Source organism: Podarcis liolepis (genome assembly GCF_965112155.1).
Source record: "Podarcis liolepis genome assembly, chromosome: 3".
Taxonomy (NCBI): domain Eukaryota; kingdom Metazoa; phylum Chordata; class Lepidosauria; order Squamata; family Lacertidae; genus Podarcis; species Podarcis liolepis.
The window spans coordinates 41,668,746-41,694,814 of record NC_139557.1 but is presented as its reverse complement, the minus strand read 5'-3'; the positions used below and the strand labels follow the sequence as shown (position 1 = coordinate 41,694,814).

Genomic DNA, 26,069 nt, shown 5'->3' with positions numbered 1-26,069 from the left:
CCTGCACTTGGGCATGCAGACAAGCAACGTGACGGGAAGGAACAATAGAGTAGATGTCTGTGGCCCCTCTCCTGTCCTCATCCAGTGTTCCCTCTATCTGTGTTGGCTGCTTACATGCTGACCAAAAGCACCTATGGAGAGTACAAGGCTGGGTGAAGAACTGTGAACATTCCTTCTAATGTTCCCATTGCGGTGCATGGGAAACAGAGAATGTGATGCTGTGGAGCCTTATGGGGATCTTCTGTGCAGTTGATCTTGCTTCATGTGTCTGCTGATTTGTGTAAACTACTATGGTCATCATGGGACACGGGTGGCACTGTGGGTTAAACCACAGAGCCTAGGACTTGCCGGTCAGAAGGTCGGCGGTTCGAATCCCCACGACGGGGTGAGCTCCCATTGTTCGGTCCCTGCTCTTGCCCACCTAGCAGTTCGAAAGCAGGCAAAGTGCAAGTAGATAAATAGGTACCACTCCGGCAGGAAGGTAAACGGCGTTTCCGTGCGCTGCTCTGGTTCGCCAGAAGCAGCTTAGTCATGCTGGCCACATGACCCGGAAGCTGTACGCCGGCTCCCTCGGCCAATAAAGCGAGATGAGTGCCGCAACCCCAGATTCGGCCACGACTGGACCTAATGGTCAGGGGTTCCTTTACCTTTACTATGGGCATAAATTTTAATGTGAGACAAACTGTTCAATTTTTTGTCGTATTAATACACTTTAATATTTTTAATAGATTTACAGCATGAGCCTGCGCCTGTCTGCCTTCTTTGAAGAACACATTAGTTCCATCTTATCAGATTACAAATCAGCCTTGCGTTTTCATAAAAGAAGCACAATTAAAAAGATAAGGAAGAAAAGAAGCAGAAGCAGTTCTCTTTCTAGTAGCGTTGCATCAAGGTATGATAGAGTTCTTCGTTCTTCCAAGTGCAATATTTGAATGTTTTACATTGGTGTGGCAGCACTTGTGGCTCCCTTTTGTTAATATTTTACACTGCATAAAAAGATATTTCCTAGCTTACTCCCATGCACAGGCCCAGGGCTAGCTTTGATTCTTCCAGTCCAGTTGTCCAAGCTGCCACTATCATACATGAGGCCACCTGACCCCTTGGTGTAGGAGTTGTTTTCTCCCTGCGCCCCACCCACACCCCAGCATCTGAGAGAATACAGTGGTACCTCTGGTTACGTACTTAATTCGTTCCGGAGGTCCGTTCTTAACCTGAAACTGTTCTTAACCTGAAGCACCACTTTAGCTAATGGGGCCTCCTGCTGCTGCCATGCTGCCGGAGCACGATTACTGTTCTCATCCTGAAGCAAAGTTCTTAACCCGAGGTACTATTTCTGGGTTAGCGGAGTCTGTAACCTGAAGCGTATGTAACCCGAGGTACCACTGTACAGTTAATTCAGTAAACTTACTAACCATAAGGGGATACTTGCAGACCAGTACTTAAGCTGTGGTTAAAACTTAAAGCTAACTAGAGTGGTACCTCGCAAGACGAATGCCTCGCAAGACGAAAAACGCACAAGACGAAAGAGTTTTCTGTTTTTTGAGTCATTCCGCAAGACGAATTTCCCTATGGGCTTGCTTCGCAAGATGAAACGTCTTACGAGTTCTTGCGAGTTTGTTTCCTTTTTCTTTAAGCCGTTAATAGCCGCTTAGCCGCTAAGCCACTAATAGCCATGCTTCGCAAGACGAAAAAACCGCAAGACGAAGAGACTCGCGGAACGGATTAATTTCGTCTTGCGAGGCACCACTGTAAAAAGATACTTAAAAACCTAGACATTAAAAAGGTCTTAGCTTGATAAGCTTTAGACATCAGACTCATTGGCTAATGGAGAACATTCTAGAGTCATAGAACCACAACATACAACATTCCCAGTTTGTCACCCACCTAATATTCAGCAGCAGAAGCAATCAATTTCTACTGAATATTCTAAGACCTGGGCAGGTTCATGTGGGATTAGGCAGTTCCTTGGATACCTGTGGCCCTAGCCATTTAGGCCTTTAAAGGTTACAATCAGCATTTGAATTGCTGAAGAGGCATTGAGAGAGATGTGTGTGGGTGAATTGGACCACATAAAGACAAAATGGCTCATGGATGAAATTAGTTGATAACCAGGGCCTATTGCTATTGCTTTACGCTATAAAATAGCATGAGTTGTCAGACTTCTCATCTGTTTGTAGTCCGGACAGGAAACGAAAAATAATAAAACCACAGCTGAAAGCTGAACCCCCTGCTATACCTTTGCCCTCTGCACCATCACGTTCAACATCCCTGAGAAACACTGCTGCTCAGATGAATGGAAAAGCAGATGTGACTTTGGTCCGAACAAGGAGTACAAGGGCAGTAGCAGAAATGGCAGTTAATGAACAACCATCTACTTCTTCAGGAGGAAAGCCTACAATTGTGAAACCTAGTGCTACTGTTACATCAGGTAAATCAGGTGGGTAAACTTATTAATAAGTGGTACAGATCTGGAACCTAAAATATAATGGCTTCCACTGCAGATGCAACATCACATTTATATGTTCATATTCAGAGTAGGAAGACTAGGAACGCAATTTTACTGCCACTTCCAAAGGCCTGCCAGCAGGGGGGGGGGCAGACTTGCCTTTTTTCCTTCACAATGTAAAATTTTCATTTCTGTCCCCTTTCCCATTGCACATTCCAGTGGAGGCAAATTTAGTTAAGTCAGCTGCAGGCTTGTTGTAGAGAGAGGGCCTGATTCCAGCACTTCTCTAATGAATGTAGGGGCTTTGGATACTACCTTCCCCCCAAATACACTATTTTGGGGCCTGATGCCAGCTACTTCTGGTCAAAGGACCATTGCGGACATGTCCCAATGTTCTTCAGTAGCAGAGAGCCACGTCTCCTTCCAGACCCCATACAGTCAGCAGATTTGGGGGTTGTGTAAATCATGGAAGTATAGAAAACCATAGAGTGAGGATAAATGAGTGAAATAATCTTAAATAGAACCCCTCAACAATGTTTTGTTGAAAATATATTTCAGAAGAAATAAGAAATGTATTTATTTGACCAACAAATATATAGTAATTGAAAATCTTGTTTAAAACTTACCTTTTGCTCTCTCTGTTGTCTCCCAGTACTAGAGGATTCCACCAAACATTCCAAGAACCAGAATATTTTATCAGTCCATAATCAAACCAATTATACTCATAACACTAGGAATAATACTGCAAGAGAAAATGTAGAGAAGGATAAACAAATTAAACGTAAACCAAAATCTTCCACTCTCAGCCCACAAGGTAAGCTTCTTGTATTTTTAAATGTTGGTTATTATGGAATATATAATAACTGGGGCTGCAGTTTTAGATTGATTAAAAGTAATTTCCACCAAATAACCACTAAGTAATTTATAAGGCAAGTTTTTAGTTTATCAGTTTACAGCCCTGATTAATACTAGAAAATTTTATGGTGTTTTTGGTGTGTTTAATCATTCAGATGAGTCTAATTTGTATGCAACTAAATTGAGGCCTGATTGGTCCTATACTTAGGATTGCTCTGCACTTATTTTTTATTTATTTGCAAAGGAGATGGGTAATGCAAGTCACTGACATGTTACTCTGTCTTTATAGCAGATTGCAAGAATAATGTCATGGCTTTGGCATCAGGAAGCATCCAGGTAAATGGACATGGGGGACAGTCTTCAAAGCCTATGTTTAAGAGGGGTCCTGGACGGAAACCCAAGATTGAAACAAACAACAATAGTTGTGAAGTGGTGCACAAGAAAAGAGGGAGGAAACCAAAAAACCTATTACTTGCTCAGCAAAAGAATTTAGGGCAGAACACAATCCAGACTACTAAAGACTTAACACCACCACCACCACCACCACCAGAGGAAGCATCTGTTTCCACTGCATGCAATTCTCTCTCTGAAAATAATGTGAAGGAAGACTTGTTGCAAAGAAAAGGGCGTGGAGGCAGAAAGCCTAAAAGAAAGCTAGAGGCACAAGAGCCAGGATTAGAACTTACGTTTTCTGCGGATCCTAAGATTCAGACGAGAAGCAAGAGAAAAAAGACAGATGAACCTATTGAAGAAGAGCATGAAGAACTTAAAGATTCTGAACCCCACATGAGAACTAGAAATCAGGGTAGGAGGACAGCTTTTTACAATGAAGATGACTCGGAGGAGGAGCAAAGACAACTATTGTTTGAAGACACCTCTTTGACTTTTGGGACATCTAGCAGAGGCAGAGTCCGCAAGTTGACTGAAAAAGCAAAGGCTAATCTCATTGGTTGGTAACCAGCATTTAAAAATGCTAATAAACAGGTACAGCTGAGGAAGTGGTAGAACTAAGGATATCTGCTTTCTGCTGCTATTTACAAATGAGAATATGTTCTGATTTGGAAAAAGTATAGCAAAAACAAACTGAACATTTCTTTGAAAGAAGTATGTATTTTAAACTTTTGCTATTTATTGCCCTCCAAGTAGGTTATACATTTCAATTCACTTTGTTCAGTTGGTATTGAAGATTGTATAAATGGAAATTCTTGATTTGCAGAAATGTTACTGTAATTTTGGACAGTCAGTAACCTCTATTTGATTAAAATTGATAGAATTTTTAATGTAACAGACTGAGAACAGAACTCCTATTTTTGAGTGAGCAAGGTACAGTACATTTGTATAGAGTGTAGTATCTGTGTTTTGCAGGATATTAGCAGAGTGTGGCAGTAAATGCCATTGAGAACAAATGCAAAATTCCAAACATTGCTAATAAGATGTTTAATTTCAGTAGTAATTGGGCACACAGCTTTGTACAAACCAACCTAGTGCAGCTTGTTGGTTTATCTAGGTTCAGCCAGAGAGAAAAATCACACTATGTAGATATATATATCCACATTGGAAAAAGTTTGACTAATATGTCTAATTTTTCAGACCTTCATTCTCGTATCAATCAAATCTCTGTTTATTGTGCCAAAGACTGAAAACCGGTGCAGTAGAAAAGTTTTTAGTGTCAGTGTAGCATACATTTTTCAATTATGCTTATGAATCTATGTTCTAAATATACACTGTTCTGAAAAATTATCTCTACTGGTACTTTGTAGTAAAAACAATTAATGCACTGGTGGGATCCTTAGGCAAAATGTATAATTGGGTTAAAGGATTCAAGGAAACTGCAGGAAAAGTGTGAGATTCTTATGTTTACGATGCGATCAGATTGATTGTTTATACAAATTGTGTTAAAACTGACTAAAATTTTAAAAAGTGTCTGTGTATGTATATATTATGTACACAAGCACATAAATATATACAATATTACCCAGGAATAATTTTTTTCAGGACTTTTTAGATAATACTAGATAAAATTTTAAAATGTCATACTTTTATTTTAAGGGGAAGATTGGTTATTTTCAATTATTAAAGATAAAAAGGCCAAATCACTTTTTATGCAATCATGTTTTATACAGTGTTCTCATTGCACATTGTTTTTCTGCACTTTTTACAGTGTACTTATCAAGCTGACATAAGTCAATATATACACCCTAAAGGAAAATCCCACTTAATGATTGTGCCTTGTAGTCTATTATTTTGTGCATCTTTAGTAAACTTAAGTTGTCTATTGTAAATGACTATATGACTTAGGGGAATGTATTGCTGTATGTACTGCTATGGAAAAAGAAACAGTTATTTATTTGTTTATGGTACATTTACTTATTTTATACCTTTAAAACAAAGTTTGTATTAAAACAAACTTTAATACAATTTCTATTGTTTGAAAGTATAGTCCAGTTTAAAAGAAGACAAAATACATCTTTAAACAGTTGCATGGTACAAAAATGTAACCACACTTTTCATTTAACACCCATTGGGAGAAGTAAGCCTCAATCTAGAGATGCAGATGTATACATACCTGTTCAAAAGATAACTGGTGCCGGCAGCCTAGCTGTTTGGAGGGTAAGGATCTGAATATAACCTCCCATGCTTCCACTGGTGGGGGGGAGGAGAATGTTAAAGGGGCTGCTTTTCCACCTCTCCAAACAGATCATTGGCTCTACCATGTTGACAAAACACAGCTAAACCTTCGGTTACATGAATATAATACTGGTAACAACACACACAAAACGTCAGGCTGTTTGTGACTATGTAACTTCTTTTTCAAAAACAATTCAACATGTAATATACAATATCACAACGTGTAATTCCATAAATCAACAGAACATATTATGATAAAGTCCAGTGGATGGTCAGGAGAGACAGTCCAGTCAGTTATTAATTTGGCAAACAGGCAATAACCACGATGTGGTATGCTTATCCTGTGGTGTTCCACATCTCGCTGCTTTGAGGATTGTAGTGTTCTAGTGCTTCTTACATGTAGATATCAGATGGAAAGCTTGAAAGTATGGCACGATAAGGATTCCGGGATAATACCTTGTTTCGCCCAATCTGGCCTCGTCAGCCGTGCATATTCATATTCTTGTGTGCCAAAAACATGGAACATAATAGGTAGAGTTATGAGTATTCACGGCTGACAAAGCTTGATGGGGCGAAACAAGGTATTATCCCAGAATCCTTCGTTCCATACTTTCAAGCTTTCCATCTGATACCTACATGTAAGGAACACTAGAACGCTAGAATCCTCAAAGTAGCGAGGTGTGGAACGCCACAGGTTAAGCATACCGTGCCGTGGTTATTTCCTGTTTGCCAAATTAACAACTGAATGTACTGTCTCTCCCAACCATCCATTGGACTTTATCAGAATATGTTCTCTTGATTTATGGAATTGCATCCTGTGATATTTTATATTACATGTTGAATTGATTTTGAAAAAGAAGTTGCATAGTCACAAACAGCCTGACATTTTGTGTGTGTTGTTACCAGTATTGTATTCACGTAACCGAAGGTTTAGCTGTGTTTTGCCAACATGGTAGAGCCAATAATCTGTTTGGAGAGGTGGAAAAGCAGCCCCTTTAACATTCTCCCCCCCCCCACCAGTGGAAGCATGGGAGGTTATATTCAGATCCTTACCCTCCAAACAGCTAGGTTGACAGCACCAATTATCTTACATTTTGTGTGTGTCTACCATGTTGGCAACATTGACAGTCTGTGTTAATATGTAGTTTCCAGTCCGGGTTTGAGGACTGCAGGTGGAAGCAACTTCAGGAACTATGTATGCAACACAGCTATGTATGCAACATGATACTCAATTAGTGCACATATGTTGCTCGCAGTGGATGGTGTATGAGGTTCAAGATTAATATGCATCTTTTATCCATTTGTGTCCATGGCAGTTGGTTCTTAAAATGCATTTCTGATTTTATCACAAATACTCATAAACATCAAGATAATTCACTTTTATTTGAAGTAGACTTATCGACGTTATGATCAGGCCAGTTTAGAATGTTTGGAGGCAGGGAATATTCTGTTTTGGTTGGTTAGTTGCCATCACCATCTCCTCTAAATAACCCATATTGGTTTGGCTTTTAAGAAAATATCTTCAACTAAGAGTATTTGCCAAATCATGATTTACAGTAGAATAATAAATTCTACTGGCACTAGTCCTCCTTGGATACCTATTTTCATTAGCATATTATAATTATGGGATTTGGGACACTGACTTATGTTTTTAAACATGCATTCTTACTAATATTGCAGACATTAAACATGAAAATATTTCAGCAGCCTATGTACAGTGATAGTTCATTTCACAATGGAAGCATTACAGTAGATTTATCTTGTCCATTTAAGAATTTCACTGTTGATGAAGGCAATCAATTTCAAATGTGTGATTTCCTTTTGTTATCTGCATTGTTATATAAAAGAAATTGGCAAAGCAAACATGAAACCCCATTGCTGTAAGTTACTCCATTTATAACTATGTCCCACTTGGCATATATTTATGTATATACTTGTATACATCAAGTATGTGTATGTAACGTTGGAGAATGGAATAGTACACACCACCATCATAGTGTCTGAAAATTACACATTTCAGAACAAAAGAATCGAAGTCTTATTTGCAGTACACAAATGTATTGTTCCCCATTCAAGAATAATTTTGTACTCAGAATTCACAAGCTTATTTTTTTCTAACATTATTTTGGTAATACATTTGTGTAGAAACACTTAAAACTGTAATTGTGCTAAATATACTATATAAGTGCTGTAAATTGCATTGGTTTGACTTAAATTACTGTCATTGGTTAGATTTGACCGATTTGCAAAAAATTTATTGTACCAACACAGAAGAGCTTTTGATTTAGCACATTTTAATATAAGCAATAAATACTGGTTCACTAACTTTTGGAGGGAGAAACCATAATGAAATGTGGTATGGATAAAACTATTGAGAGCAAAGTAATATTTATTTTATGGCACATTTACATGGAAAATACTATGTAGACACTCTTTCTGTTGGTAATTACAGATATTCACACAAGCAATTATCTTACAAACTTGGCAGTAATGAAAACAAATGTAAAATGCAGTCTACTGAATACAGCTTCTGATACAGAGCGGTCCATTAGTTCCATAATGCTGAACATTAAATTACTTCAATATTAACCAGTGGTTACTATACAACGATGTCTGATAGCAGCACATTCCATTTTCTTTGATTGGGAAATAAGTTCATTTTCACTCCAGTAATCAATCCCTTGTTTGGCTAAGCGGGTTTGAAATTTAATTGTTTCCCAGGGATTAAGCTTGAATTACATTGGTATAATACTGGGTACTGAAGAAATGATCTTTATCATTGTGGTATGAGTAGCGATGCAGCTTTACAAAACCTGTCTTCCTATAGTACTGCTGTGATGTAAACTTGCACAAAATTATTCGTACCAGACTGTCAATTTTTTCCATTTGTGGTTAATTCAGTTGTTTAATACTTTATCTTAGTTTGGATTGATCTTTGTAAAATACAGATTCAAAAGCATGTAGTACTTCTCAACGTTTAAAAATGAATGGGGACATAGTTTCAGTACATAAGTCATGTGCTGTGTTACAACTCTTTGTGAAATACCAATTTGAGCTTTCAGTTTCATGAGCTTTAGTACATCTAAAGTGATATTAAGACCCCAACTAGAACTCCATACACACAGCTCTTAAGTGTGTTGATTTCTGCAAAGAGCTGATCCTACTGTGCTGAAGAATGTGGATCCTTTGCTTTGAAGCAAGAGCTCCTGGTGGTCTATTTAATGAAAGCTTAAGGCCACAATCCAGTCGTACCTTGCATCCTCAGGGCATGCAGGAGTTTCCTGCCATCCATCTCACCCACACCGGCCATCAGACTTTCCACAACTGGAGAGGTGCACTTGTGGGACAGCTGTGTCCTAGTGTGTGTAAGGGACCCACTGGATTGAGCCTTGTTGTAAATTTTGATGTATCAATCTTGCATTTCATGTTCTTGGACCTAAGCATTCATCTAATAAAAGGGCTGTCCAGTTTCTGCTGTAAATAATGTACATATGTTTATAATTCAAAAAAGGTGTACATTTCATATATAGTGGCCAAGTCTGAAAATTATTTCTAATATAACAAAATCTGGTATTGTGTTTTCTTTTAAATGTGCTAACTTTACATAATTACTCTTGGAATAATGGTGAAGCAGAAAATTATTTTGTTGCTCTCATTTTCCCATTTAGTTCACAACATTTTGGAATAAAAGGTACCCTCTGTTTCAGGAAGGTTACATTTATTTCAGGATATTTTTTGTTAAAGTACCGTAGATGTGAGATGGCATTTTGAAGATGGAAATAGCATAATATTTGCTGTTAAAGACCAAACCCCAAATTTGCCTTTTTTAAAGGGTAAATAATTTAAGGAGCTATTTATATGAAAAATCATTTTTCTTTTGATACCAAAAAGGGAGCCAAATGCTGAATATTTGAATTTTAAATAAATGCAGATAATTGCTTCAGGATATGGTATAAATTTTTGTTCATGATATAATTAGTGCTGGAAATGACTACACCTTTAAAGATACAGCACCAAGTTTCTACACTTTCACATAAGACATTTAACATGGTATATTTATCTCAGATGCATGTTTTAAAAAGGATAGGCTATTGACACACATTTTGAAGTTACATTTTTGGACCATTACACTGCAAAAATTGAAAAGAAAGTTATTGAGTGAATACCTTAAATCTTGCCACTTAATGTTGAAACATATAATGTAGTGTAACTTAAGGAAATTGTCTGGAACATCTAATTTTGAAACTGACACATTTTAAAGCTTTGCTTACTTTGTACAGAATGGTGTAAATCCCAAAAATGTTCATGTAACCAACATACAGTTTTACAAGTTTAGGTTTTATCAAGGTTATTTTCTTTCTCTTCTGCTTTATCAAGTTATAAAGTGCAGTCTCACACCTGGATGAACAGTGCCCTTTCTTTTTGTACATATTGATCGAAACTTTTATTGTTATGTGAAACACTTACGTTGGTTTTGATGAATAATACTTGGAATCCTTTTATACAAACTAGAATGTATGTGTATGAATTACTGTCACTGCAATGTAGTAACTACAAACCTATTTTTAAATAAATAGAAAACTCGTTTTTCTAAGCTGCTTTGCTTTTGTTATTAAACTAATATAAATGTGTGAAGTACACAAGTTGTGTCTAAAAACTTTCACCATACTGCAATCCTACGTTGACCCAAAAATAAGCCCCATCAAGTTCAACGAGTCTTAGTCCCAGGTAAGTTTCTACAGGACTGCAACCTTAATGACTTAAATATAAAGGATATTGATTGGCAACAAGAGTAACTTATTTTCTTAACACAAATGCTCTAATGGAACTGGTAAATTTTACTACCATCATTACATGTGTGAGACAGCCTTACAAATTCTATTATCCAGAGATGTGTGATCAACTTTCTTTCTGAAGGCACTTATTCTTAACAGGTGCATAGGCAGGTATGATAATATACTATAATATAATATAAAATGGACATTGTCTTGGGCTGGGAGAATGAAAAACATCTGCATTATTTCCTTGTTAGGAAAAGCTGCCCCCGCCCCCATAACCTTGCTTCCTTACATTAGCAAAGCCAGAATAAATTCCACAAAAATAGCAAACTGCGGATGAAATACAAAGTGTGAATAGTTCATGCAGGTTGGAAAGTTAGAATTTTATTAAATTGGAGATAAAGAAACTATAGGCAGAGTTGTAAGTTCTATCCTTTTTGTTTAAACTGCATTCCTTAATCTGTGAAACTATTCAAGCAGAAATCACTCAACACCTTGCCTAGTCTCACCACCAACACCCAAAAATCAGCAAGTTTTTCAGCAACAATGCAGTTTTACAGTATTTCCGTCTCTTATTCATAATTTCTTAACTCAGACTGGTTATATTTGAGAAATTTCTCATGTCAGACAGTAAATGCACATCCTTATATTTGAAGGCCAGGAGCTTCTGGCATCCAAGGAATTTCTCCCCTGATAAAATTACTCTCAACAGAGATTTCTTGAACTACACTGACAATGTGGCATTTCACCAAATGCAATTTGTCTAGTGTAAAACACTGAAAAAAACCTGGTTTCTGTCATCAGCCATTAAGAATTATTCTAAACAGTATATTAAAAATGTACTTGTATCTATGGGTATCACAAGCATTCACTAGGTTGATTCCAAAGTTTGTTTTATTCATGGAAGGAGCTGCTGATAATGGAAAGTGTCTTCTATGAACACGAGGGCTTCTTCATGGCAAGAAGTTTTCTTCCAAGAAATGAAACGTAAATTGGGATCCAAGCCACAGCTTGCGTCCAAGTCCAGAGAATTACAACCTGTGCTACAATTTCATGGAATCGTTTAAAAAGTGAACAAACGTCAGAGTCACTTTAACATTTTGATTAAGGAAAAGCTAGTTAAGCTTCCTAAGAATAATGTTCTTCCCAAAGGAAAACACAATGATTCCGGACTTCAGTAATAAATCAGTTTACATTTATGTGAGCTGCTTGTTTTCTCTTCCTTTCCCCCTTTATTTCAAAAACAGCATATACCCTTGAGGAAACATAGATGGTGGCACTCTGGAGTCTCTGCTGCAAACCCAGTGAGTCTGGGGCATTGGCCAAGTGATTTTCGAGGTGGCCCTCCCACTCTTTCACTTCCTCTTCCCTTATTAGCAAAGGCTTCCCAAGGGGCTGGCCAAGCAACTGGCAAACTTCTTGAGCTTTTTGCCGTGCACTCCCAACAGCAGCAAGACAAACCTGACGTCTGCAAAAAAAACAAAGACAAATGAGAAAATTTAGCTAATTAAAGCAACAAAAAGGGAGTGTGTCAATTAAAACCGTTAACCAATGTAGTACCTACTTTTGAGCACTGTATACTCTGCTTTTCAATGAGAAAGACCTTCACAAAGCAACTAACAGTACAATCCTATACAGATCTACCCAAAAGTATGTCACTGAGTTCATTGAGATTAATTCCAGGTATCAGTGTTAGATTTCAGCCTCTATATATTCAGTGATGTTATTCCCTCCCCCATTTTACGACATTTAAAATTTATGCAACTTAAACAACTAAATTAACCCCCTTCCCCCACTCCACCAGTTTACATTGTTGTGAAAAATAACAACACACATGTTCCATGTCAGATTGGAAATCCAATGTAAGTTTGTCAAAGGCTGAGAAAGGCAAATAAAGTTCCGATCTCACACAGAACAGAGTTAATTTGTCTTTTCTTTCCAGAGCAAAAAGCAAAAACCAGCTCATTGTGCCCAGAGTGAGGTGTATGCTGGTGGTGGAATCTCCCCTGCTCTGATATGTTAACAGTTAATAAACATGTAACAAACTAATGGAAAAGTATTTAATTTTCTCCCACAGGCAACGTTTAACTTTTGTGTAGTTTTGCATGAAGTGTTAGCTGCCCTACCCTTTGATACCCTTTGATATTCACTCTTTGAAAGTTTTACCAACTGCATGCTTTCACAGACCGTGCTGCTGCCGTTCAACAGTTTAATAGTTCTTTATGCTTCAGATCTGAATCAAGGCCTTTATACACTTCAGTGGTGTTATTATATACTTGTTGTTTAGTCATTCAGTCGTGTCCGACTCTTCGTCACCCCATGGACCAGAGCACGCCAGGCACTCCTGTCTTCCAGTGGTCATTATATACATGCACTGTCATTTCAACCTTTCCATACCAGACAGGCAAAACTCTGAAACTAAGCCAAAATATATGTGATTGCATTTATTTTCATTCATCTCTTCTTAGGCTGGCTTTCTCCTCCTCATAGGCTGCAATCCTGTTCCCACTTTACTGAGAGTACAGTGGAACCTTGGGTTGCGAATGTGATCTGTGCAGGAGCCACGTTCGCAACCCGCAGCATCGTGCATGACGTGATTTGGTGCTTCTGCGCATCTGCAAAGTGTGATTTAGTGCTTCTGCGCATGTGCTGAAACCCGGAAGTAACCCGTTCCAGTACTTCCGGGTTCGCCGTGGTCCGTAACTTGAAAACATGCAACCCACAGTGTTCGCAACCCGAGGTATGACTGTACAGGATTTCACGGTTATTCATGTACCAGCATTGGGGTGCTTGACTGAATGATTTGTCATCTTAATGATACATTCCAATTTAGAACCTTCAGAAGAATATGGAGCCTTGTTTCGTTTTTTTGTCTACTTTAATATTATATCAACCTCTTTCATGGGGGATTTGCTCCTGCCATGGCTTGGCTTAGTGCTTCTGGTCTGCTTCTCTCCAAGTCACGAGTAGCAATCAAGGTTTGTTCTTGGTTTACTGTTCATGGTTTATTTGGGGGAAACAAAAGATGAGCTTGGATTCTTACATAATACAGCTTGTTTTCCAGCAACGGGACAAAAGTAAAACACCTGCAGTTTCCAACTGTGTGCACTAGCACATTCAATTTAAACCATCATTTATTTTATAAATGGTTTACTATTATGCACGAGCCATATCTATATGAACATGTGTATTCCACCAGCTGTTTTCTTGGACTGGTCAACAAATTAGAAGCTTTGGCTACTTATTAGAGAACAGATTTCCAGAGGCATGGCAATGGTAGATCAAGCTAGCAAGACATAACTGTCTGGTAAAAGGAGGAAGTCATAACTTACCGAAGGGCATCTACTGCCTCCACTGTATGGTAAAAGTGAGGTGGGCTGATGATAACAGAGCTACCTAGCTTCTCAACAAGGAAGTTACAGACGTCTTGCATTTTGCCGAAATCACTGAATGTAATGCAGACCTATATGGGAATGTAAAAATTTGCAAGCCTTTTTAGTGTCTTAGCTAAAAATTGGGTAAAGATGAATAATACAAAATCAATTATAATATGCATTTTGTACAAAGCTAAATTAGATTATACTTTCATTTATATGCTACCTCTGTACAGAGGAAGTTTTGCTCAATGTGGCTTACATAGCTTTCAGCAATACATGAAAAATACTCATATCTGTATGCTTATTATTATATGGAATTAAAGCAGACAATTTTTGTCATATTCAAGTTTTTAGAATGACAATCGTTTTGTAGAACCAACTACGGAGAAGCAATGAATTTGCAGAATTGGAAAGACATTCAGGAAATTAATATTAACCCCTAGTTTATAACCACACATGTCAAACGTCTGGAATTGACATCTTGGTGTTTTTGTAAAAAGCTCAACAATTTCAGTGGCTTCCTTTAAAAAAGCAAACTTTCGGGCCTTCCTAAAAAAAACTCAACAACTACCCTACACTGTGTTCAATAAGACTTCCAGATACGCATGTATGGGTTTGATGCCTAGATCCAAGGCTGCAATTCTAAACACAATTCACATAAAGAAAGCTTTTCTTAGTTTCAATATGAATGTTTTGAGGATTGGATTGTAAATTTGGTAGATGTTTCAATTTCTGCTTCCATAAATAACTACACCAGTACCTCATTATCAAGCGTGCTGTGATGCTGACATAGTTTTGTAAGGCTATTAAGATGGTATTGCAGGAAAATACTTCAGGAGTAGGATGGCAAAAAAGATAATATATAAATAACCACAAGCAGTAATACTGTAATGTATGAGTGTGGAACCATTTTCACCTTTGAGCAGAAAAGCATATTAGGACATAGTTTCACATTTCTTGTTTAATGCTCAAGATATATATATATAAAAGGGTATTTGAGACACATGACCAATACTCATACTTAAGACACTTGCCTCTGCTTCCATCTTATACAAATTGTCTATTCTACTAAAGTTCTTTGTCACAGTCATGTCGTTCTCCTAGGGAAAAAAACACAACAGCTTTAAGTACAAAACTAAGGAAGAGAATGCTTTTCAGTGAAATTATGGTTGCTTAACTAATACTAAGCAATGCAGCAGAGTTCATGGTACACTATTTCAAGGTAAAAATAAAAAATCCAGCTTAGCATAGATGAGTAAATCTTGTCTTCACGCACAATTACTGTATCAAATACTATTCTGGACTGTTAACCCAACCTAAGCAGAGCATGAAATCATTTATTATCCAGCCTGTTACTCCGTAAATATATCTCGTTGCACCAAATACAGAGAGCAATTTTTAAAACCTGGTTGCCATCTAAGCAACCTGTGTGCAGCCTTGAGTTCACTGACAGCAGGGCAGGATGGAAATGCAGCAAATACACCATCAGGAAATACACAATAAACTTGGGCTTGTAGCCAAGGGATACTTCTCTAGCCTAATCATTCCACTGTGCTGGTTTTGCTCAGTTTGAATGCTTCTATGGTGTGGAACCACTGCCCTTCCATGTGTTGCAGCTTGGCTCCCATCAGGTCAGTGGTGCTGAGGGTATCTGTAGGGGTACAAGCGGCCCACCCCATCCCACCAAAATATAAGAGAGAGCGAAAGCTTTTCCGGTGCAGAAGATGGTGATGATGTGGTGTAGCCGCAGAGAAAGCCGTTGAGCTGCGCGCATGCGCGAGAGGTGGATCGGCTCTCCTTCTCGCCCGCCAACCCACCGAGATTCCTCCGCGCTGCCGGGCGCTCTGGGCGACATAATCCAGCCTCCGAGTGACGCTGCTCCGCGCCGCTCCGACCTCCCCTTTCTTGCTCTTCAGGTAGACGGTGACTTTCGCCCGGTCCGGCCTAGCGCTGAGCTCCGAGGTGCCGCTGACGTGAACTTCCCTCCCCGGCGGCCTCGGGACTTCATTCTCCCGGCTGTTGTCCCCCCCGGCGGGCGGAGGGACCAGCTCGGCAAACACCCGGGCTGGAGAAAGCGGCGGTAACGGCATCCCGAGGGAGTTGAAGGAAGGAGACCGCTAAGGCGCCATGGCAACGAAGTCCTCCGCGCCCAAAGCATCACGGGGGATGTAGTTCTGGACGCGGTCGGGTCACGTGGCCTATCCGGCGCCCCCCGTCGGGAGAGGCTCCTCGGCGCTTGGGAGCGCGGCGTCCCAGGGTTCGTAGCGCCGTCTTCCTGTTCACGTGACGCCCGCCGAGGTGCGCTGCTTTGTTTTGCCGAGGGAGCCTGCTGCCCTGTTCAGCTTGAGCGCTCGGAGCTTGGGCGCTTCGAAGCTGCGAGTTCCCTTAAGCAGCTAAATCGAGTTTTTTTTTAATTCTCTCTCTCTACGTGGAGTGTCCTTAGAGAATAAGTTGGTAGTTTTCTCTCCAAGCAGCGTTAGCTCGATTCCAAGGAAAGCACGGGAGAAAACTCACCTGCACAGGAGCCCGCTAGTATAGGCTGCAAATGCACCCTTTCACATATTGAACTTAATTGGCGACGTTTTAGAAATGAAAATATCAAGCAAATATTAAGCATGTTTGCCTACTTACGTGCTGGAAAAGCCCGTCTAACTGTATGAGGCTTGTTACGCATAAGATTAAACCAGCTCTGTATTTTCACATGGAGTGAACTGAAATACAGTGGTACCTCGGGTTACAGACGCTTCAGGTTACAGACTCCACTAACCCAGAAATAGTACCTCGGGTTAAGAACTTTGCTTCAGGGTAAGAACAGAAATCGGGCTCCGGCAGCGCGGCAGCACCAGGCGGTCCCATTAGCTGAAGTGGTACTTGAGGTTAAGAACATTTTCAGGTTAAGAACGGACCTCCAGAACGAATTAAGTACTTTACCCCGAGGTACCACTGTAAAAACTCAGTCATTTCATTTAGGTGCAGCTCCCAGGACCTTCTGGTGATTCCCTCCCTGCGAGAAGTGAGGCTACAGGGAACCAGGCAGAGGGCCTTCTCAGTAGTGGCACCCGCCCTGTGGAACGCCCTCCCATCAGATGTCAAGGAAATAAACAGCTACCTGACTTTTAGAAGACATCTGAAGGCAGCCCTGTTTAGGGAAGCTTTTAATGTTTGATTTTTTATCGTGTTTTTAATATTCTGCTGGGAGCTGCCCAGAGTGCCTAGGGAAATCCAGCCAGATGGGTGGGGTATAAATAAAAAATTATCACCACCACCACCACTGGGTGTACATTTCTTTGATTCCATAACCCCTATCTTAAAGAACTGAATTAGGCACTAGTTCTAGCCCCACTTACCTGACAGTGAATCCCACTGACTTCAATAGGACTTCTACAAAGATGGGTTTAGGACCCTTCTGTTAGAATCTTTTGAAATTTGAAAAAGCGTATTTTCAAGTTGGTTTTACAAGCAGATCCTAAACGTAAGCATCGGCTCCAGCAGGAGGAAGTACAGATATAAAATGTAATTATTAATAATAATAATAATTATTACTATTAATAATAATAATAATAATAAAAATAAATGAGTACAAGTGCAGTCTAATAAAGCCCTCCTTGCTAGTTAAACCCACAGAAACCTGGTTTGCGCAGTTTCTCCTCAAATCAGTTTGTGGTGGAAGAGAGGGCCTCACGTCAGTCTTGCATTATGCATTATGAATGTAGGACCTGTAGGATGATTTTGTTGGGCATGTGCATTGGGAAGCTTTTACTAATGGAAAGTAATCTCTTCCATTTCTTCATTCAGCTGGGCTGTCCGGTACTTTAGAAATACATATATACATCTCAATTAATGACCAGATTTTGCTGTTGAGGGCAACTTTGAAACACCTGACTCTGGTGCTTCCAGTAGCAGATTCAGCAGTCACTCACATGCTACAGACAGACAAGGAGAATGCTTATCCAATGTGCAGTGCTCATTTGATTGCACTGTCATTTAGAGTGATCACTGAAGTGTGTTTAAGAAGAAGAGATTGTAGTTCATTTCAGTAAAATCAATACAAATCTGACCTGCATTTTGCTTTGGGGATAAGAAAATGCCTGAGAATGTTTGCGACCAGCATATTAAAGAAAAAATGAGCTAGTTTGTGATTGTTTGGAAATAATAACAAGATTGCAATTGCAGAGATGCCCTGAATGTGAAGCTTTGTTGACTTTGTTATACTGAGGACCTGAGCTTTGTTGTGCTTTCAGCTTTAATTACTAAGAATCACCACAGCCAAATGGATTTTATTTTCACTTTATTCCCATCAAAAGACCTTTGGCTGAAAATTTGCTTCTCGGCATACTTACTAGAAAGGGTTGTTGCAGGGAATAATTTGTGATTTTTAACACTGCGCACATTAGATCCCAGGCTAAGGGCATGTATCAGATTCTTATATAGCTTAGTAAATACAAATTCAAAGTATAAAAATCTTTTTAAAATATATCATTTAAAAAGTATCCAAAGGTTTCAGTAATTTAATTTTTTAAATTTATGTTAGTGCATTAAAATAAATTATTTTATTGTACATTGTTCAATAAATAATTTCCAAGTAAATCATTTTATTGTGCATTTTATTGTGCATTGTGTTCACAATGTTATTGGGGCGGTTACACACAATCCGGCTTTCAGTACTGTTTGCACATGCAAAAGCTTTGAGATAAACATACTGCTTCATTCTAATTAGTGCATGTCCTGTAGCTTCCTGCTAAAACTCGTCCTCCCCCCCAAAAAAAAACACATTCCTGGGTGTTTGTTTTGTCCCACTTTTTTGTGCTATAGTGCATTGGAAGAACATATCGGAACTAATGAAGTGGAATTAAGTGCTGGCAGTCCCGAATAAATCTACCACTAATGCACTATTATTGTATCAATAACAACTTGTAGAATATACCTGGGGAAAAAATCGCAGTCTGGATGAGCCCTACATACCAATTGCATATGCTGAAACAACAGTTAATATTGCATATGCAATATTACTTATTTAGCCATGCCAGCTAACTATGCTAGCAATTTCTTAACAAAAGCATTAAGTCAATTATTGAAGTCTGAAATGAATTTTACTATTTTAAAAGGTATTCCCCTCCAGAGCACTGATTTTATCAAATGCCATACCTGCTGACTTGTGAATTAGGAGCAAATAGAAACTTAGTCTTCTCTGGTCTACTAAACTTTTAAACTTCTGTAAAAATATCACTTACAGTTTCCCTTATACAGTGAAAACGATTTCAGAAGTGGTATGATAGCCAGATATTGATGCATTTTATTTTGAATCTTCTGCATAATGTGTTCCACAACTGTGATTTTATTGTGTCTATGTGCTTTGAATTTACTTTTGAGTCTGACTGTCCACAAAGGACAAAGTATACTTCTGGCGCTTGCACTTGTCCCAGAAGAATCGGGAGGACAGAAGTCGGGCACTGTAAATTTGGAAGACGAGAATCTTCCAGTATAATATATACCTTCAACTCACCTTGTTTGAGAAGGTGGCTAGTGTCACTGCATGCAACAGGAAAGCTCTTGTATCTTTAATAGCTATGGAGAAGAAACAGGCTATTGTGTCATACTGCCATACGTTTTGAGAAAAGATGCAGCTGCTGTAATTCCCTCTTAAATTGTAGAATGGAAAGGGACCCCAAGGGTCATCTACTCCAATTGCCTGCAGTGCAGGAGTCCAGCCCACGTCCTTCCCTGGGTGGGCTCAAACCACCAACCTTCTGGCTAACAACCAGACACTGACCATTTGTGCCACAGTACAGAAGACCTGTCCTGTCACTTATCTGGTCACCCTAAAAACAACTGACTAGGATGGGGAAATAAAGTTCATTATATGCAATGGCAAGAAATCACATAAGGTGGCAGTAAGAGACTACGAAATATTCAGTCTTTCAGAGTGACATATTTCAGTAATTCATTATTCACCGAAAGCAACTAAGGGCAGAGCCATACCAAACACTGAAAGCATATACAACACACATTTAAAGGACATGACTTCTCCCAAAGAATAATGGGAAGTGTACTTTCCCCCTCAGAGCTACAATTCCCAGCCCCCTCAAACTAACATTCCCAGGATCCTTTTAAATGTTTTAAAGATATTTTTTCTTAACTTTTCTGCGTTAAGTGTGCATTCAGTAGTTTACCTCCTTTGTAATGTTTCATTTTGAAATCTTTAAGATAATATTTTAGTTTCCTGTAAATTATGTCGCTTTGAGGGTATACTTTATACCTGATTTTCTTCAGTAATGTTTTATTCTGGATTGCTGTATTCAGTGTTTTAATGTGTTGGGTTAAACCACAGAGCCTAGGACTTGCTGATCGGAAGGTCGGCAGTTTGAATCCCCACGACGGAGTGAGCTCCCGTTGCTCAGTCCCTGCTCCTGCCAACCTAGCAGTTCGAAAGCACGTCAAAGTGCAAGTAGACAAATAGGTACTGCTCCGGCGGGAAGGTAAACGGCGTTTCCGTGTGCTGCTCTGGTTCGCCAGAAGCGGTTTAGCCATGTTAGCCACATGGCCCGGAAGCTGTACGCCGGCTCCCTCGGCCAATAAAGCAAGATGAGCGCCGCAACCCCAGAGTCGGTCACGACCGGACCTAATGGTCAGGGGTCCCTTTACCTTTACCTTAAACTGCTTCGTGATTTTCCCCTCTAAAATATTAAGTGGTCTAGAAATGAAATGAATAATAGCAATAATAATACATCTAAACCCAGGCTCGTCTCCCCCAGACAAACTGCAAGCCCCCATTCAGATGCGATGCTGAACCAAACCACGGCTTAGCCCTGGGCTAAGGCAGCAGCAAGATTATGGGGAAAGTGCTATGGCCATGATTGGCAGTTTGAGAACCTGCTTGTTTGCACTAAGGCATGGTTTGGTTTAGTATGCTGTCCAGACATTATTTACCTGTAATTCAGTGAGATAGAAATGATGAGACCTGTTTGCTCAAATAGCTGAATATGACATACATTTACATACCTGATAACAGCACAGCAAGGAGGCAAATCAGTTATTTATATATGCAGACATTTTATTCTAGCCTCTCGTGCAAAGTCACTGGAAACCACTTCAAGCTGATCTGATAGGGACAGAGCAGAACAAGCAATCGAGCAGGAGAGGTCTACATTGCTCCATAGAAAATCACAATTTAATTGATTTCCAAGAGCTTATCTCATGCCGCTTTTTAACAAGACTGAACCTGCCACCTACCACAACAGGAAAAACTCTGTATGAAATATGTCAAAGAGAGATTGCAGTAAGAGGCCTCATAGTGATTTCTTTAAATCTCAGGGCATGGATGTCGCTTTTCCAGGATACGGATTCTTCCCAACAGGTGAAAATTACACCACAATATCCCTGAGTTCTGTGCAAACTACTTTTACACTGGGATATTGATCATGGCCATGTGAGAAAGGCTTATGCCTGTGTAACAATTAAGTTGCAATATGAGAAAACTAAACTCAAGAGAGTGATATTTGAAAAAGTGTGACCATGATAGTGTGTAAAATGGTCAGAGCCGCATTGCAGGCCCAAAACCCTAACAATTCATTTCTGGAAAATGCTAGAGCTCCTAAATCAACACATTCTGGGTTAAAGCTTGAATGTGAAGAAATGTACATGTTTCAAGGCATTTGTTTTACACATTGGAGGGCACTGCAAACTGAATCTAGGTTCTGAGCCCTATATGAGAATCAAGTCCTTTGAGAGGGCCAATACATGCATAAAAGCCAAAGGGTGTATTTTAATATGCAGAGACTCAATAAAAATGTTTTTTTTTAAATGTTCGCGAGAGATAAACCCATCTCTACATTCTCTATTGTGCATAGATATGGAGTCTTTTGCTATGTACAGAGCTACCAAGAAGGTCAGAGAACCTGGCTATCCATTCATACCCATAATAGCAACTGAAATGAAAACTTTCTAACTGAAGGTGATGGTTCCATGCCCTGGTCTATTCCACGCGTATCTCTGAACATTGGAGCTTTATTCTCCTCCGCTGAGCCCTAAGGTGTCACCTCTGCTGCCAGATTGAAGGCCAGTCCACAGACTCTCCCTGAGGAGAGATCCAAGCTCTGAAAACCCCATTACCTCAAGGGAGTCAACAGTTGCAGAAGAAGGCACCAGGAATGGTTAGGAGGCAGTGAATGACTGGCTAGGCCTGCTATGAAACTCAGCCAGTTGCTCCAGGATCTGAGACAATGGGATGTTTCACTTCAGCTTCAGGAGCACTGTCCATGGTGCTGGAGTCACACCTTGATCTCTGTCCATGGTTCTGACTTTTGTCTTGCCCTGCCTTGCTGTCCTGCCTAAGGAACCAGACCATGGCCTCCCTTTGGTGAAGGGACATTGCCGGTGTGAAATTCCAGAGGATGGATAACTCATGGATAAAAACAATTGATTATTATATAAAAACCTGTGTATGTCTATATCAGTAACGGACATCCACATCTGCTTCTTTTAGAGTAAGAAAAGGAACAAGGTTTTAAGCTGTCTTGGCTACGTTTAGACTGCCAGGGTGAGGAGAAATACAAGGCAAAGCATCAGACCAAAAACAGAACGGTCAGAGGCAGTCTTCCAACTGAGTTATCATTATTGGCAAAGGAAATAATGGGATACCAGACCGTCACAAATTTATTAGTAAATATTTAGAACATGATCCAAACAAAGTTAAACACTTAATTTTAACTTTATTTTGGCTGTGCTCATTTAACTTTGATTTTCTTAGCTTTTCCTTCTTTTCTCCTGAGTTCAGGTATGGAGAGCCTTTGGCCTTCCAGATGTTGCTGAACTACAACTCCTACCATCCCTAGTCATGGGTCATGCTTGCTGGAGCTGATGGGAGTTGCAGTTCAACAACACATAGAGGGCCAAAAGTTCCCGCCCCTGCTGTAAAGTGCTGACAAGCTGTTTTACACTTATGTTTTTATGCAAATAAAGTTCTATCAGAGTAAAACTGCTTAATGCCTAAAAACCAAATTTCTCTCCCAGAAATGTAATGTGACACTGAATAATATTAAATCCCTTTCTTCCCTGCCTTTGCCTTTATAAGCCTTTTAAAATAATGTAATTGGTCTCGGCTATCTGATACTTGCTTATGCAAACGTCAGTTAAAATAATTGAGCTGAAGTTTCCATCTGGTCCTCTTTATAAAAGATTTGTGCACTTGAATTTTTGTTGAGTGGCAAAATAGACTTGGTAGAGTAGTAAGGCCTCAAGGAGACAAAAAGTTCATCAAATAGTAAAATTGTTCTCATGCTGCACCATTTCGGACTACATGTAAAGGAAGGCAGATGCCTCCTGAACGAAGATGCCACACACAGAAAATGAGCCATGCTACGGAGAAAATCAAATGATGTGCTTTTGCCCTGACACCTCTAGTTTTCTAGGGAAAGATGTGGGTTTTTTATGTATATGCTGTGTTTTACCTGCAGCCCTGTGACAGGCCACAAGAGTAACTGGTAAACCGTCTAGATCATGGGTAGGCAAACTAAGGCCTGGGGGCCAGATCCGGCCCAATCACCTTCTAAATCCACCCCGTAGATGGTCCAGGAATCAGCATGTTTTTACATGAGTAGAATGTGTCCTTTTATTTAAAACGCATCTCTGGGTTATTTGTGGGGCCTGCCTGGTGTTTTTACATTAGTAGAATGTGTGCTTTCATTTAAAATGCATCTCTGGGTTAGCTGTGGGGCATAGGAATTGGTTCATTTTTTTTCTTTCCAAAATATACAAGGTCTGTGGGAAAATTGGCCGGCCCCCTGCTGAAAAGGTTTGCTGACCCCTGGTCTAGATTAGGGGTAGGGAATTGCATGAGGCCCTCCAGATCTCTCTGTCCAGTCCTTGGGCCACATCCCTCCTTAGCTCTCATGCGCTTTTGTCCGACTGGAATGTGTCATTGAGTTCTGATAATACTTTTTGCTTGCCGAGATGGAAAGAGGTGTGTGTGCAACAGGGATGGAGTGATATTCAATTCAGTTCGTACATAAAGGCAGATCTATAAAAATTGCTTTTCCCAAAACGATATGAGAATGGAAACCCAACTAGCCTCGGAAATTCACACTTATCCGAATTATGCAAAGCAGTTCTCCAACCCATGTTTGCAAAATGCATATATTAGAGGAAAGTGTACATACAGATTAAATGGGCAAAAAAATAACATACAAAAATGCATTTCATTTTTTTGCAAGAATGTGAACACTGCATACAAAAATGTGACATGGGAAATTCACACAAAAATGCTGGTGCATGTTTGTGAGGATTTAAAAATAATTGCAAACTGCTGCAGAAATGTAGGGAACTGAATTTAAGATTGGAAAAATGAGAAGCAGAAACAAAATGGACATATGTGGCCTCAGATATGCTGCCATGTACCTCATGTTGCATGACATTTTAATGTGATTTGCAAGAGTAGTTCCGAAGAGTTCCCAGCAAGATCTTTACTCTGCAGATTCCATCTTAAGGTGAATTAAAGACCAAGCTTTCTCTTCTCCACTCATCTATTATGGTCCGTCAGAGCCAAGCAGTGAGGAACACCCAGCTCCAGGCAGTTGTAGGTAGAAAGTTGTTATCAAAATATGATGTGAGCATTGGTAAATCCGAAGATTTACTAACACGTGCACCCAGGATTTAATCTAATAAAAGGGTTGTTTTCAGGGGTATACTTGCACCACTTACCTAGCACAAGATGGTCTTTCATAGTTGTTTCAAGATTCCTAAATTACAGTTATATTGTTTTTATGTGTGTTTTAAACCATTTAAATTTCTGGTTTTCAGATTTGCAGGGGGAAAAATTGTGAAGACAATCTTGTTTGGGGACACATTGGAAAATAAAAGGAGAAGAAGTGATCATTCAGTAAGCACAATGATATGACAGATATGCAAATAGATATGATTTCGAACAGATAATGCTAATAAACCTGGATGCATGCTTAGATTTCACTGAATGGCACTGTGGTCCTTGGAAGCGAAGATCGGCCGATTATGCAAGACTAGTATGTACAGGAAAGAGGACAGATGGCAGGAGCTTTAAGTGCAAGTTTTCTTTATGTAGCTATCATCGCCTTCTCTCTAGAAGATATTTTGAATCCCTTGCACCTGTTCTCTTACCCCCAACCATACTTAAAAAAATTCTGTTTATAAATAAATCAACATTGGCTTGACTCAGCTGTTCAAAATTCGCCAGCTAACTTTCTGTGCCACCTGAGATGAATATTGTAAAGCATTTAAAAATGTAAAAATACACAGGGAATTTATGGGATATCTAGCATGAAAATGCCATTTGCTGCTCAGTCCTAAGAGATGCTACACTCAGGGTTGGGTGCAAGGGTATCAGAACCTTAAACTAGTGACTCCCAAAATATGCTCCTGTGGAACATGGGCTTTCCATGAGCAGGACCAAAGTGCCCTGTCACTGAAATCTCTCTCTCTCTCTCTCTCTCTCTCTCTCTCTCTCTCTCTCTCTCTCTGTGTGTGTGTGTGTGTGAGAGAGAGAGAGAGAGACAGAGACAGAGACAGAGACAGAGACAGAGAAAAACTGTTAAGGGAAGAATGGATTCTTGGATTCTTGCTGTGACTCGTGTGGGAAACCATCACTCACCAGTGCTTTCTGATATTTTGTCCCCCCTCCACCACTGAGTATGGTCATTGGCTTAGGAGAGCAGGCAGATTACGGGTGCTCAAACTTTTGAAAACAAATAGCCAGTGGCGTAGCGTGGGGGGTGCAGGGGGGGCCGGCAGCACCGGGCGCAACATCTGGGGGGTAGGGTTAGGGGGCACAAATCCACGGGTTAGGGGGCACAAATTACTTGCCTTGCCCCGGGTGCTGACAACCCACGCTACGCCACTGCAAACAGCATTTGTAAACAAGGAATAGCCATTCTCTAGAATCTAGAAAATATATACTAATCGTCTCTCCCAATGTTCACACATAATTTAGCAAAATGCAAATTTCTCAGAATAACAGAA

At 39.7% G+C, this 26,069-nt stretch overlaps 2 protein-coding genes across 9 annotated transcripts in view; one reads left to right on the top strand and one right to left on the bottom strand.

Annotated features, from left to right (window-relative positions):
* Window positions 1-10,523, top strand: part of PHIP (PHIP subunit of CUL4-Ring ligase complex) — a 65,696-nt gene extending 55,173 nt beyond the window's left edge. For 4 of the 8 annotated variants that reach the window (XM_083497422.1, XM_083497418.1, XM_083497421.1 and 1 more), the window contains exons 37-40: window positions 729-892; window positions 2,178-2,437; window positions 3,099-3,260; window positions 3,591-10,523. In XM_083497422.1, the coding sequence (XP_083353548.1) occupies window positions 729-892; window positions 2,178-2,437; window positions 3,099-3,260; window positions 3,591-4,258 (1,254 nt within the window). In that variant the 3' untranslated portion in view covers window positions 4,259-10,523. The remainder of the gene's footprint in view (window positions 1-728; window positions 893-2,177; window positions 2,438-3,098; window positions 3,261-3,590) is intronic. The other 4 variants (XM_083497423.1, XM_083497419.1, XM_083497420.1 and 1 more) reach the window with 3 other exon arrangements.
* A 548-nt stretch (window positions 10,524-11,071) lies between these two features.
* Window positions 11,072-16,355, bottom strand: IRAK1BP1 (interleukin 1 receptor associated kinase 1 binding protein 1). Its single transcript, XM_083497431.1, has 4 exons — window positions 15,902-16,355; window positions 15,119-15,184; window positions 14,040-14,170; window positions 11,072-12,175 (listed from the first exon to the last, which is right to left on the bottom strand). The coding sequence occupies exons 1-4, from the start codon at window positions 16,172-16,174 to the stop codon at window positions 11,893-11,895; spliced, it is 753 nt and encodes a 250-aa protein (XP_083353557.1). The 5' UTR covers window positions 16,175-16,355; the 3' UTR covers window positions 11,072-11,892.
* Window positions 16,356-26,069: the final 9,714 nt, after the last annotated feature.

Bases quoted from the DNA above. Each gene is read 5' to 3' on its own strand.
- IRAK1BP1 (XM_083497431.1), bottom strand. From the start codon at position 16,174: ATGCCGTTACCGCCGCTTTCTCCAGCCCGGGTGTTTGCCGAGCTGGTC. The intron at 14,171-15,118 runs GCAAGTGTCTTA...ATTCCCATATAG, and splicing joins TGTATAAGATGGAAGCAGAG to GTCTGCATTACATTCAGTGA. The intron at 12,176-14,039 runs GTAAGTTATGAC...TTTTTTTTGCAG, and splicing joins GAGGCAGTAGATGCCCTTCG to ACGTCAGGTTTGTCTTGCTG.